Source organism: Nanorana parkeri, unplaced genomic scaffold, assembly GCF_000935625.1.
Source record: "Nanorana parkeri isolate BGI_ZX_2015 unplaced genomic scaffold, ASM93562v1 scaffold346, whole genome shotgun sequence".
Taxonomy (NCBI): Eukaryota; Metazoa; Chordata; class Amphibia; order Anura; family Dicroglossidae; genus Nanorana; species Nanorana parkeri.
This window is the reverse complement of record NW_017306614.1, coordinates 1188536-1201290: the sequence shown is the minus strand read 5'-3', so window position 1 is coordinate 1201290 and position 12755 is coordinate 1188536. Positions and strand designations below refer to the sequence as shown.

Genomic DNA, 12755 nt, shown 5'->3' with positions numbered 1-12755 from the left:
TCCTATTCCCACCAAAAGCTGACACTCGGCTCCGAGCATCATATTTTCAATGGCTGCTTGGCACGAGAACTGGCAGTGTTGTGCTAGGGGGAGGCAGAGTAGACTCTCACCTAGAAAAGTGGAAGGCATGTGGTGACCCACTGAACATGGGCTCGCGACCCATTTTTGGGTCATGACCCACCAGTTGAGAACCAAGAATCTAAAGTGTTTTTGTTGCAGTCCATGCCTTCCTGTCTCATCACAACCATCTCACCCCCTTTTCCTGTAAGGTGCCACAGGGACAGGAAGCGAGGACACATTTATACAATGGGGTCACAGATAGTTTCAAAACCTGGGCAAAATGTTATTTCTTCCTCACTCTATCCAAACCTAAATAAATGAATTGTCTGTGATTAGCTTTTGATACTTTCTAGTGAATACTGTGAAATATGAATAGTTTTTTTCCCCCTGATCTGTCTGATGTGTAAGCGCCATTATAAAACCAGCGAAGGGAGAATTATCATGATGAATGACCCGGTGAAAGGTAATCACATTGTTCATTTTATCTTTATTTCAGCTGAACACACAATAAAAGTTGTTTTTATTGGGGGATTTCTGCACAGTGATAAAAAATGTAATTACTGTGAAATCTGCTGGGAATTTGGATGATTAGTGTCGTCATTTTTCCAGGGAAAGCGACGTCTGTGATTCTGCTGAACTGATCACGGTGGGGGCTTTATAAAATAGAGTCAGGATATAAACAAGACCGTATGAGCGCGGTGAAAAGCGCGATACATGAAAAAGACGGGAACGTGTCACATGTCATATTAACAGCTGGGAGATCCACTTCCAGACTGAGTTCATACATCAGAAATTCATTATTATAATGGACTCTTGTGATTAGGTGGAACTCTAAATAACGTTCTCTGTTATAACTTTCTGCTTAAATTCTGGGGAAGAAAGACTCCCCGGGGGGAAGAATCCGGAAACATGTGTACTGAGAATGATCACATCTTCAGGAAAAGTATAGAGGATCGAAAGGCTTATGTACAATGTTAGGACGATATGTGGAAGAGATCAGCAGAATGAAAATATTATTAGTGTGTTGTAAAGATAATAATAAATAATGGTTTTGGGTCAAATTTTTAAGAGACCCTGTCACTAGACCAGGGGTGGGCAAACTCAGGCCCTCCAGCTGTGGCGAAACTCCTCTGGGAGTCATGCCTGTGATTGTCAGGGTCTTGCAATTGCTAATGGGATTTGCAGTTGCACCACAGGTTCTTGTGGCTTGATAAAGAGGAATCTCCTCGAAACGCGTAGCCGTCTACCCACCGTGCACCTCCACCCCCCGTTCAGTCCTCAGCGACTTTCGTTGCCAGCGAGACCATCGGACACCTCGAGACAGCAGCCTGACAGCATTGCCAATACATACGGCATCGGGCGCTCCAGCGCTGTTCGCGGCTCCTCGCTCTCTCCCTCACATTCTCCCTATCTCAGCCATCGCGGCCCGGCCTGGCCAGCCGAGTACGTAAGCGGCTCCAATATTGCAGATATGTTCTAAGACCAGCTCAACATCTGACAACTTGAGGGATTTAGCCATTCAGCCCAGCCCCTTTTCAGCCACTCTGCCAGATAGAAGGACCTGACCATCACATCCTGAAGTGAAGATTTGGGCAGAGTCTCCCATATCCTAACTGTAAGTCTACATCCTTTCCATTCTAGAAGATTGTTTTTCTATGCTCGTATTTGATACAAGCATTGCCCATAAAAGTGATTCCAGGTAGTAGCGCTCCTCCAAGAAGAGTCTGTTTGTTTATTATTGGTGCACAGGGTCCCTCACCCTGTTATGAGGAGTTTCGCACACCACCAGTAGATAATCTCCAGAGTTGTGTCTGACCTACAGGAGTGCGCTCTAAACATTGTGCTTTCTACCAAAGTTGGAGGGCCGGAGCATATGTACTCCTGCACTAGACCATTCCTTTCAACAACAAGCTTCCGATAACAATATGGGGCTGATTTATAATTCTTCCATCCAGCGTATGGCTGGGGGAATGCCGTTTACACAGCAGTGCTGGCACTAGATGGCGCTGAGGAGCATTTCCTATGCTCCTCAGCGCCATCTAATGGTGGCAGTGTTGTGCAAACAGCATTCATCCAGCCATATGCAGGGTGGAAAAAAATATAAATCAGCCCCATATTGTTATTGGAAGCTACCCGCGCACTGCAAGGGTTAAAAATCCTGGGGTTCTTCTTTAACATACACTATATTGCCAAACGTATTGGGACGCCTGCCTTTACACGCATATGAACTTTAATGGCATTCCAGTCTTAGTCCGTAGGGTTCAATATTGAGTTGGCCCACCCTTTGCAGCTATAACAGCTTCAACTCTTCTGGGAAGGCATCCACGAGGTTTAGGCCAGCATAGAGAATAAGTACACACTCCCAGAAGAGGAGAAAGCGGTACAGGAAGTAGACTTTCAGGAGTAGTCAAATTTCCTTGCACGCACATTGCAAGTGAATAGAAAAGTAAGTACTGTATTTAAAATACTTGATTGTTTTTTTTGGATAGAGCAGGGAAGAGTTAGAACCCTGGAAGGATATTACTGCTGTGTCTCTCTCTCTATCACTCTTTTTCTCTCTCTCGCTCTCTCGCTCTCTCTCTCTCTCTCTCTCTCTTTTACCCTCATTCTCTCTTTTTCCTGGTGACCAGTTGTCACCAGGACAGGAAGTGACCCCCTGCATCACTGATGAGTCCTATCATAAGGTGTATTACAAATATAGTATATCATGTTAAAACTGAACTCCAGGGAGATGTAAAATACACATTAATACAGCTCTGTGTTCATTACTGCATCATTCATTTTGTATGTCATTACTATAGGTACCTGTATGTGATCTGGTATAAACCTCTTGCAGTCCCTATAAGGTAGGACTGGAATATGAGAGGGAGAAGCAGCTGATGGAGCCAATCAGTTCATGAGCTGAAAATAAGCATGCTGATAGGAGGAAACAGCAGAGTTACAGATGAGCTCATCACTGTGTTGCTACGTGTTTCACTGTCCAGTCACAGGTTGGGGGCAGAGCCAGGACGAACTGGGCTCAGAGGAAGTGGGTTGAATGATTATGGCCATCAGATTGAGGATATCCAGCAGCAGAAAAAAAGTACAGTGGGGGAAATCTCTGGATTGAAGATGAATATTGCAGCCAAAGCTGGTTTTGTTATTTGATGTTTTAATGGCCTGTTCATTTTAATCTAGTTATTTTTGGCTGGAGTTCTGCTTTAATCTGTCTTACAATTAGTGTGATACAATGACCCTCAATGCCCCCTTGCTCATGTTGTGTTTCTAGGATAGGTCCTCTTGCCCCAGATCTGCCATTGTAAGAGTTGTTCAGTAACCTTGGTGACGTGTTTGGCAGCCCTGCCACCTTTGCCCCACTGGGATGACCTCATTTCCCAGCCTCCCCTCCTCTGATTCATCTGCAGTTATTTCTAATAAAACGCTGCTTATTTGAGTGGGCTGGAGTCCCGTGGCCACATAGCTGAAAGGCTGCATTGTGTTTCCTGATCCCTCCGACACCCCACTGAGGAAGTGAATGTTTATAATGTTATGCCTTCTACTCCAAACAGACCATGTGCTGCCTGTGTACGAGACAAGGTGACAGCCAGAGGCAGGGGATTTCATTTGCTTACCTTCTACATAGGCAAAATGGAAAAAAAGCCCCCTCCCCCCCCCCACAAAAAAAACACTTTATCCCGGCCTGGAAAAAAGTTACCCTTGTAGTGGGTCCCACCTCCACACTGCAAGGGTTACATGCTTGTTTTTGTCTAGAGCGATAGAAATAAAATAATAAAATATCAATGGTCCTACATTGTATGTGAGGACACTGAGGGTCAGACCACATCCCCGGATTGTTGTAGAGTGCAAGCTGCCAGGGGACTTATAAAAAAGTTAAGTACTTAACCTTATTCCTCATTAGGGATAAGCCCAGGTTTGGACCAAATCTGGTCCTCTGAACACAGAAGGAGTTCCTCCTGAACACAAAGGAAGCTCCTTCTGTGTCTACTAATCAGCTGCGGGCAGGGGTGTCCCTAGCCTTTTTGCTGCCTGAGGCATGGTGGGATTAGGGGTGGTGGTGGGGTGGGTTGTATGGGGGGCCTCTGTATTATCTCCCTGCCGAGCTCTGGCTCCAACTATGGCCAGCGTCCCAATTGCCTCTTGACATCACTGGTTGCCGGTAACTGGGTGAGACACCGGCCAGAGTGTCCCAGGGGCCAGAGCTGGGTGAGGAGATGTGTGTGGTTGTTACACATCACCCTGTATGCCTCTTAGCAACCTGTGACGCTCTGGTCAGAAAGGTGGCAGCAGGTACACTTCGAACATTGTGCTGCATAGCAGCCATGCCGCTCTGCCTGTCCTGGTGTACATGTATGATAACATTTTAACATGATTTTTAAAGAAGAACCCAGGGGCAAATTACAAATTAACCATTGCAATGGGGCTACCCCCAACACTGCAAGGGTAAGGTGCTCATTTTGGTTTAGGGTCTAAAATAAAAAAGATATACTGACCTGATCCTCCATCCTGCTTGGCTGCTAGATCGGTCCCTTCAGTCTCTTCTCCCCTGTGCTCTGGTGGTCTAAGTCCCCCCAACATCCTCATGTTTAATACAAGTCCATTGACTTGCATTGGATGTGAGGATACTGAGGGACATACCACAGCTGGAGTGAAGAGAGAGAGAGATGAGCGGTCACTGCTGAAGGATGGAGGACCAGGTGAGTATATTTTTTATATTTTATCCCCTAGACCAAAACGAGGACTTGTCTTTTACTGTATATCCCAGCTCCTGTCTATGTGTTTTATTGTCTATTTATCTGTTTTCCTGGAGCTCAGCTTTAAGGCGATCCCGCTTCTGTGGCAGTCACAATAACTTATACTTTAATATAATGAATGATTTTCAATTTTGAAGCAGTGAAACGTATAATGCACACCAACCAACATATGTCTATGTAGTGTTTATGAAACCTGTTAAAACCATAAAGTTTATGTATTAGCCCAAATTCCAGTTGCTGTACAGTAATGGACACAACAGTGACACAATATTTGGCGTTCCCTTCACAAGGTATCTCTACCCCCCCACCTCAGTTGCTGTCAAATACTGTTTCCCCATGCTTGGGGCAGCAGGCACCATGGAATGCTGGGAATTGTAGTCCTGTAACAGCTAGCAGTTCATCTACGCCTGTTGCATAACATGCTGATGAAATGAAATGGCTGGGATTTGCGGCAGAGACTCCAGCAACGCTGGGTTTAATCAGCACCGCTGGGAAGCTCCAGACAAAAGGGAAGAAGGCCAAGGCCCTGAGGTCTAGGTCAAGATCTGTCTTTTGTTATCGATGTGTGTATGCAATAAACAGTTTGAACTCAGCAAATATTCCCAGAATGTAATATCCAGCCATAAGCGCAAAATGTATCTCCAAGTATGGATTAGTTTACCACACTGTCCAGGAGTTACAAAAACTCACAGATCCGCCTTAAGGCCACAGATCAACAAATTGGGCCCCCCAGGGACCCCGTGCAGAAATATGTTGTGGACTTCTCATAGCCGTGGTCTTTAAAAAAGGCAAACAAATCGCAAGGCAAAGTTTGTTACCACAATGGGCCTTCGTGGATCTCTGAAATATCAGTTTAAAAAGGAATTGGGATAGTTTCTCGCCTTAAAGTATCTAAAAAAAAGCTTTTTTTTTTATACAGTAGGGAATGCCTACCCTTCACTTATTATGTGTCCCATTAGAGATATTTCTCTTCACTTCCTATCCCAGAGACCCAACCAGAAGCAAAGGGTTAATCCCTACTTCCTGTCCCAGAGACATTGGTCAACAGGACGAATAGCATTTCTCACAACGTTCTGAGATGATAAAAAGGGACGCCTCCCAGCACAATGAGGTATATTGATCAAAACTGGTGCACACAAAATCTGGAGCAGCTTCCCTCTTTCATTTTCAAAACTTATCTGAACATACTGAAGAGAGAAACGGATTGGTTGCCTCGGCCACCCGCTCCAGATTCTGTCCGCTTCAGTTTTCATAAATTCCTCCCAATGTATTTAGTCAATGGACACACCCCCTGGCATGCCCCCAGTTATGCGGACCATAAACCCAGAATTGTTTCTTTTTCCACCATTACTATTATGCACTAATGGTCATAATATCATGTTTGGTGGTCTATTTCCATACATATCTCTACATCAGACCAAAAAAGAAGGAGTAAAGAGGGACAGAGGGATTTGGTTCCATATGACGGACAGTCCCTCCAAATGAGGGACACATGGTAGGTATGCAGATTGAGAAGGGACATTTCTCCAGCATGGACCAGGAAAGTAAGCCTATATAGAGACCCTGCTCAAAGTTTTCGTGTCCCTAATTTAATTTAGTGGGGGGAATTTATCAAAACTGGAGCATACAAAACCTGGAGCAGTTGCCCATAGTAACTAATCAGCTTCCCTATTTAATTTTCAATGCTTAGCTGAACAAACTGAAAAGAGAAGCTGATTGGTTGGTATGGGCAACTGCTCCAGATTCTGTCTACTCCAGGTTTTATGAATTCCCCCCAATGTGTATTGTTGCTCAGTTGTAACTAGCCTGAGCTGTTGTTTTCCTTTTTCTTGGCTCTGTAGGTCTTCCTAAGCTCAGTGGGGTTGATTGCTTCTGCCTTGTTAATGTGACGGAGGCTCCAATAAGCAGAATGGAAAAGTCAATACCTGAGTTATGAATGTGTAGTTGACCTTACAAATCCCTGATGGTGTTGTTCAGAGGTATGGTTTGGGAGATAATAAATATGTGGGGCAGCTTTCCAAAGTGTTCTCTTTCCCCCAGGCCCTCCCCATGGTAGGATGTCGGTGTACAGGTTTGCTGACTGGGCCTTGTCCATGTGCTAAAGGCCCAAAACCTGGAGTGTATACATGAGGGGAGAAGGGGTGGAAAGGATATTCTGGCCAAAGAGTGTTGCAGAGGAGCTAGGCAGAGCAGCCATGTGGACCTTGGAAGAACTTTTTGTCCGTAGACTCAGGTACCTTTGTCTTCTCACAGAGGGTCAAAAGCCAGATTTCTGAGACAGGAGGACTATGACTGCTTGTGCAGGGTCATAGACGTATATGGCTACTCCCTCACTACCAGGGTTCTTCTGGAGTCCACTCTTAAAGGGCCTGCTGCTATTTTAGAACAGTCTGTCCTCTACTTTTGTACTTTTGGGTATCCTGCATCCCTAAAACATCTTCCATGTGAGTTCCCCATAAAAAGTCAAAAAGACCAAAGTGACTGAAACCTAACTGGTGGCATTTGGTTGTCGGTGTTGCTGGTTGTAACACTACTAGGAAAGTGGTGGGAGTCAGTGCTATGCTTGACATGGTCTCAAACCTATCTGTACTCTATCCAAAGCTAAAAGACAATTTTGGCTTAGATACACTTAAATAAAGTCATATGAGCAAAGTTTCAAGAAACTAATAAAAAGTTATATGCAATGGGGAAAATAAAGGATGTTCAGGTATGTCCGGAGTGATGGGTGCCTCCCCCCTTTAGCAAGAGAGGAGGCTGGAAACCAAGTACTGAGAAGGAAGTTGTGCCTCTACAATCTGAAACGATTACAGGAAAGTCCTAACTGTTGCAGTTTAAAAGATCCACAAGTATTCTGAACATTCTTTTAGATGTACATGCACATATACTGTTACAACTTTGAGCCACAATCTTTGCCATTCTCATTTATATATACTGCAATGACCACTGAATGCAAATTGTACAGCTCAACGCTACTAGGATACAGCACAACCAAAAGAATTGTGGGGATGCCAAATGTTACAAGTCATGTACTGTGTCAGAGAAGAAATACAGGCAGTCTGTTTCTGCTACTGCACACTTTAGCCTCTGTTGATGTTCTGACCTCACTAGACTTCAGTACTCCGAACAGAGGGAAGAGAAACGCTGGTACCAATGCAGCGGCTCCAAGCGGCACAGCCTCCGACACCCAGTAGACCGCAGTCACTATCAGCACGTAGGCACAAGACGATTCCTGCAGAGGGAAAAATAAAGTCAGATTGTGGAACAGGGACTGCTGAAGTGTACCTGTCATAAATACATAGAGGTAAAGTCCATTGTGTTATAATTGACCAATGTTTCAAGGGAGTCAGGCTTTAAATTTCCTAGTCTGAATTCAGTTTACAAGCCTGTGTTGACTGTTCCTGATAGAATACACAGGCTACTGGGTAAGGGTAATGGGTAAGTGCTGAAAGCCAATGGAATGACCCCCAATCTTTACTTGGAGATAGAAGGAGAAATAGATAGAAGAGAGAAATAGAAGAGGAAATGAAGGAGATAGAGGGAGAGGTGGAAGAAAGGAAAGGAGAAAGGAAGATGGAGGGAGGAAGGAAGAAATGCAGGGAAAGTAAGTATTTTTTAGTAATATTAACAACAGAATGTATGTAAAACCATAACTTTTATTTAGTTTTGGAAAGAGTAGGGAAGGGGTAGAACCCTTTTTACTACTGTCTGTTGCTGTGAGGCACTTTACGGCTCTCACCAGAATAGGAAATGATGGGAAATATTCCAATGGAGACATCTGTTCTGGTGTCCACTTCCCCCACTTTTTGGGGAAATTTCCTCTCTACATCCTGTTGCTTTTCTGGGACAGGAAATAAAAAGAAAATGTCCAAGCCAGATAAAGACAGGAGAAAAATACGATAGGCTTTTACCATTTCTTACTCTTCTTAGCCCACCTGGCAGTAGATACACCTACATTTGTTTATTGTTCTTTTTTCTTACCATGCTCAGATTGATTTGAATTGGGGAATGCATAATAAATATTGTCTTCCATGATTAGCATTCATGACATGTCCATTTTTTCATTACAAACAGCTCATGTACTCATTATCTCATGGTCATCACCAACCCTCCAGTTTAAATTATTCCCTGAAGCAAGTGATGGGAGGCTGTTTTGTGTTTCCATGAAGTGCTGTCATATTTTTATCTGCTTATGTTACCTGTCCTGAATCGTACTATTTAATGAGTGTCTCAGAGCCTGCTCCCACAGTCCCTCTGTTTTTCTTTCAGGCATTTCTGGTAAGACTTGTTATGCACACTGCAATGCTGGACACATGCCATCAAACACACACGGTATGCCCCTTCCTGTTTAGGAGTTCCTTGTGCTAATGCAGTGGGTTTGCTCTCTCGTGGCTTACTAAATGAAAGTATTGCTGTTACTGGGGTGGAGAGTAGGTTCTCACCTTGCCAGTGTTTTACTGTTCAGACTAGAAAAATGGGACTGCTTTCCAACAGAATTAATAGGGAAGAGATTATAATGCTGGTATTCTTTACCGGAAAAGGGAGCTACTTTAATGAAAAAAGAGAGGAACAGGGAAGGGAGGGTGGGGGAGTTATCACCTGCTAGGTCTTCAGGCAGATGAGATCTAAGTCACCTACAAAACCTACCAAAATAAGGACAAATTATGTTGAATATTACAGAAATGGCAACCCCACTGGTTTCAATTTCTTTAGTCCCCTGACTGGATGGATTATCCAGTGCCCTAACTGTATTTGAGCCTGAACTCGGAGACCAGCTGTAGGGTAATATTCCCTTATTCCTATATAATAGATTATATTTGTGCCCTCGGTGGTTCTGCAGCTAATGAAAACTTCCCATCATTTGCCCAAATTCCAGTGTGGCTTCTTTGTCCACTCGTGCTGCTTGTGGCCCTTTCTGGAACAGAACTACGTGACCCACTCCCACCATCATTTTCATCCAGTCAAAGCAACACAGTGGCCCCAAAACACTGCTCAGTTTTGTTTTATCATCAGAATTTATGCAGCATCTGAGGACTTCCTGTGATTTAAAAGTGTATGTAATCTGTCTCTAGTTTTGGATAAATTAGGGAAAGGTTAGTAATGGGAAATCCAAAATTTTAGAGTTGTCACCAGAGCAAGAGGTGAGGATAAACCATTCAGTTGGGACAAATGTTTTGGTGACAACTGTCAACCAGAAGAAATCATCCTTGCTTTCCTCATGCGTCTCCAGTACAGGATGTGAAGGGAAATCTCTCCAGTAGGACAGAGACAGCAAATGATAACCTGTTAGGGGTTTTAACCTTTCCCTACTCAATCCAAAATAAAACACAAATGGCTATACATACATTTTAAAAATGACTACATGTCCCATCTATCTATGCCTCCACTTATGATGCCGTCTTCTCCAACATGTTCATTGTAACACATAGAGGGCCAGAGTTAGCCTACCCCTGGCCTATATACTAATTGTGAGTCAGCACATGGAGTGTGGAGAGACAGAGTGAACTTCTATGTGTTACACTGGACATGTTGGAGAAGACGGCATCATAACTAGACTCTGGCAGCATAGTTGGGACATGTAGTCATGTTTAAAGTACCCTGATATACCCTTTTTTTAAACTACCCCTGATATAGACCTTCAAGTTGAAGTTTCCAATCTTCTAGATTTCTGATCTACCCATAATAGGCATCCCAGCAGCCGGCCTCTTCGTCCCTTTCAAACAAATCTACTAAACATTATTTTGCTAAGCATGTCATGAAAGGTCCAGGTTTTATGGATAATAGACAAGTAAATTTCATGTAGTTCTGAATTGATACTTGCTCAAATTTCGTTAGATTTGGACATTTGGATGTATCCGAATTATAATGTGTCTGATTGCGAGCAAATGCAAATGCTTGTTTAACAAAAATTCTGATCCATCTGAATTTCGTTCAAAATGAAACTAATTTGGACATGTGACTGTTCTCTGGCCAATCAGATGGGTTTTCTGGCTGTTGGGGGTTGCATTACAGGCATGGTCATGTGACTTTGTTCTGAAGCGAATGTTCGGATGGATCCGAAATGAGTATAACGATCCGAATAAAATTTCGGATCCGAAAAACAAAAGAAATAAAAATGAAGAATGGATCCGAAACAAAACAATTTGACATGTCTAAAGGATAATTACATAAAAGAGTGGAATCTCCATCTACTTCTTCTAGTCAATAGAAATGAGGCCCAGATCTGTCATTTACATACATCTACATTTGGGCTGTCATTGCTGCACCCTCCTTCTGAAAACTCTATTTACCTGGCTGACATGCTGATCCAAAGTTTTCAGCACTTTCTGGGTCATTGACTTAGAATAAATTTGAGCATCAGGAGTCACAACTTTCATTTGCTACCTGCATGCTTGTTCTGGGTTGTGGGTTTAGAAAGTTTAGAGGCCAGAGAAAGTCAGAAAACCAGCATTTTCAGAAGAAGGTCAGCTATGACTTCACATTTCCCCAATAAGGGCAAAGCAGTGCGTTCACAAAATTACTGGGTACATCTGAATACTGGGGAAGGGGTGGGGGGGAGGGGCATGAGACTTACTGTCCTTCCTGCCATGTGACAACACTGGTGCATGGCGACTGGCCATTCAGACACTGACAATTAGGGGTAATAGAGAGTCCGCAGCGTTCTCCAAGCGCCAAAGTCGCAACTTGGAGCTTATATAAAGCTCTCTTACTTCAGTACAGCAGCTAAACAGTGGGGTGTGGGGAAAGAAGGAGATTATAAACTGCCTGTTGGGCTGCCATTTAAGCTGAACACCAGGTAGATGTCAACATAATAGACAACATTTTTGCCGCTCAGTATTAATTAATATATTATTATTATTATTATATTAAATGTATTTGTAATGCAAGCAGTGTAAATACCCAAATCTGGCCTGATATCAGCCCCCTATAGGTCATGTGCAGCAGGGCTCAGACTAGGAGAAGGGGGGGGAAACAGCACAAGGGACCAGTCAATTACCCTGCAGTTCAAGTAACATGCTGATAGAAGGAGAGAAGAGAGATTCGCATAGAGGTTAGCTTATTAGTCTGCTACTACTCCTTTCACTGTCCAGTCACAGGGTGGGAGGAAGAAGATCTTTAAGTGTTACTGAACCGCAGCAGAGAATAATCAGCTCTTCTACCCTGCCAGACAGGGCTGTGCTGTGGGGCAGTGCTGTGTAAAAATCAGGACTGGATGAACAGAAATACTAATACTTTGGCAGGGAAACCAGCTCCCTCATATGTATTTCATCTGTGAGTTCAGCTTTAAAGTGAACCTGTTACTTTGCCCTACATGGGCATTCAGATCAGTGAAAAGGGGATACCCAATAGGTTGTTGAAGCCCTATGCACTGTGCACAATGCAACTTTCCTGTTAATTAAACCCAGTTTCAGTTACACAAAATAAGAACTGCCTGTGATGCTTACAGCTACCGATCAGACCTTCACATTCCAATTTACAGAACAAACACATGTCATTGGTAATTGGGTAATCCTTATTCACTAACATATGAGGTCAGTTATGGCCAAGTTTTGTCAGTTCACTATAAAGCAGTACAGAAAAAACAATATTTAAAGTGCAGAAACCAACAGCAACCAAACAGCGGTAAACCAAACTTTCCTTTTTTGCCCTCTTTAATAAGGTGAATAAGTCCGATAAAGTTTAAGCAAAGTTCAGAAGTAGGAAGTGATGGCGGAAGGGTACTTACACTGCTGGGGTTCAATAGTGGCAGAGGAAGCAGAAGAAGAGGAATGGAGATGACAAGCAGGAGGTTTCTGGATCTCATGAGCTCACTCCACACCGCCATCCTGCTCCGAGCAGCGTAGGTCCCCGCACACCAAGCTCTTCTCTTGCTACTGTAAGTGTGATGGCGGATTTACTTTACTAAGTCTTTCTCTTCTCAAAATCCTTCAGTGCCCATTAATCCTG

General features: G+C 43.6%; 1 protein-coding gene across 1 annotated transcript in view; it reads right to left on the bottom strand.

Annotated features, from left to right (window-relative positions):
- The window catches only part of SLC13A4 (solute carrier family 13 member 4), a 29970-nt gene extending 17294 nt beyond the window's left edge, over positions 1-12676 (bottom strand). The window contains exons 1-2 of the mRNA XM_018558558.1: positions 12535-12676; positions 7912-8040 (exon numbers count right to left, since the gene is read on the bottom strand). Coding sequence (XP_018414060.1) covers positions 7912-8040; positions 12535-12633 — 228 coding nt within the window. The 5' untranslated portion in view covers positions 12634-12676. The remainder of the gene's footprint in view (positions 1-7911; positions 8041-12534) is intronic.
- Positions 12677-12755: the final 79 nt, after the last annotated feature.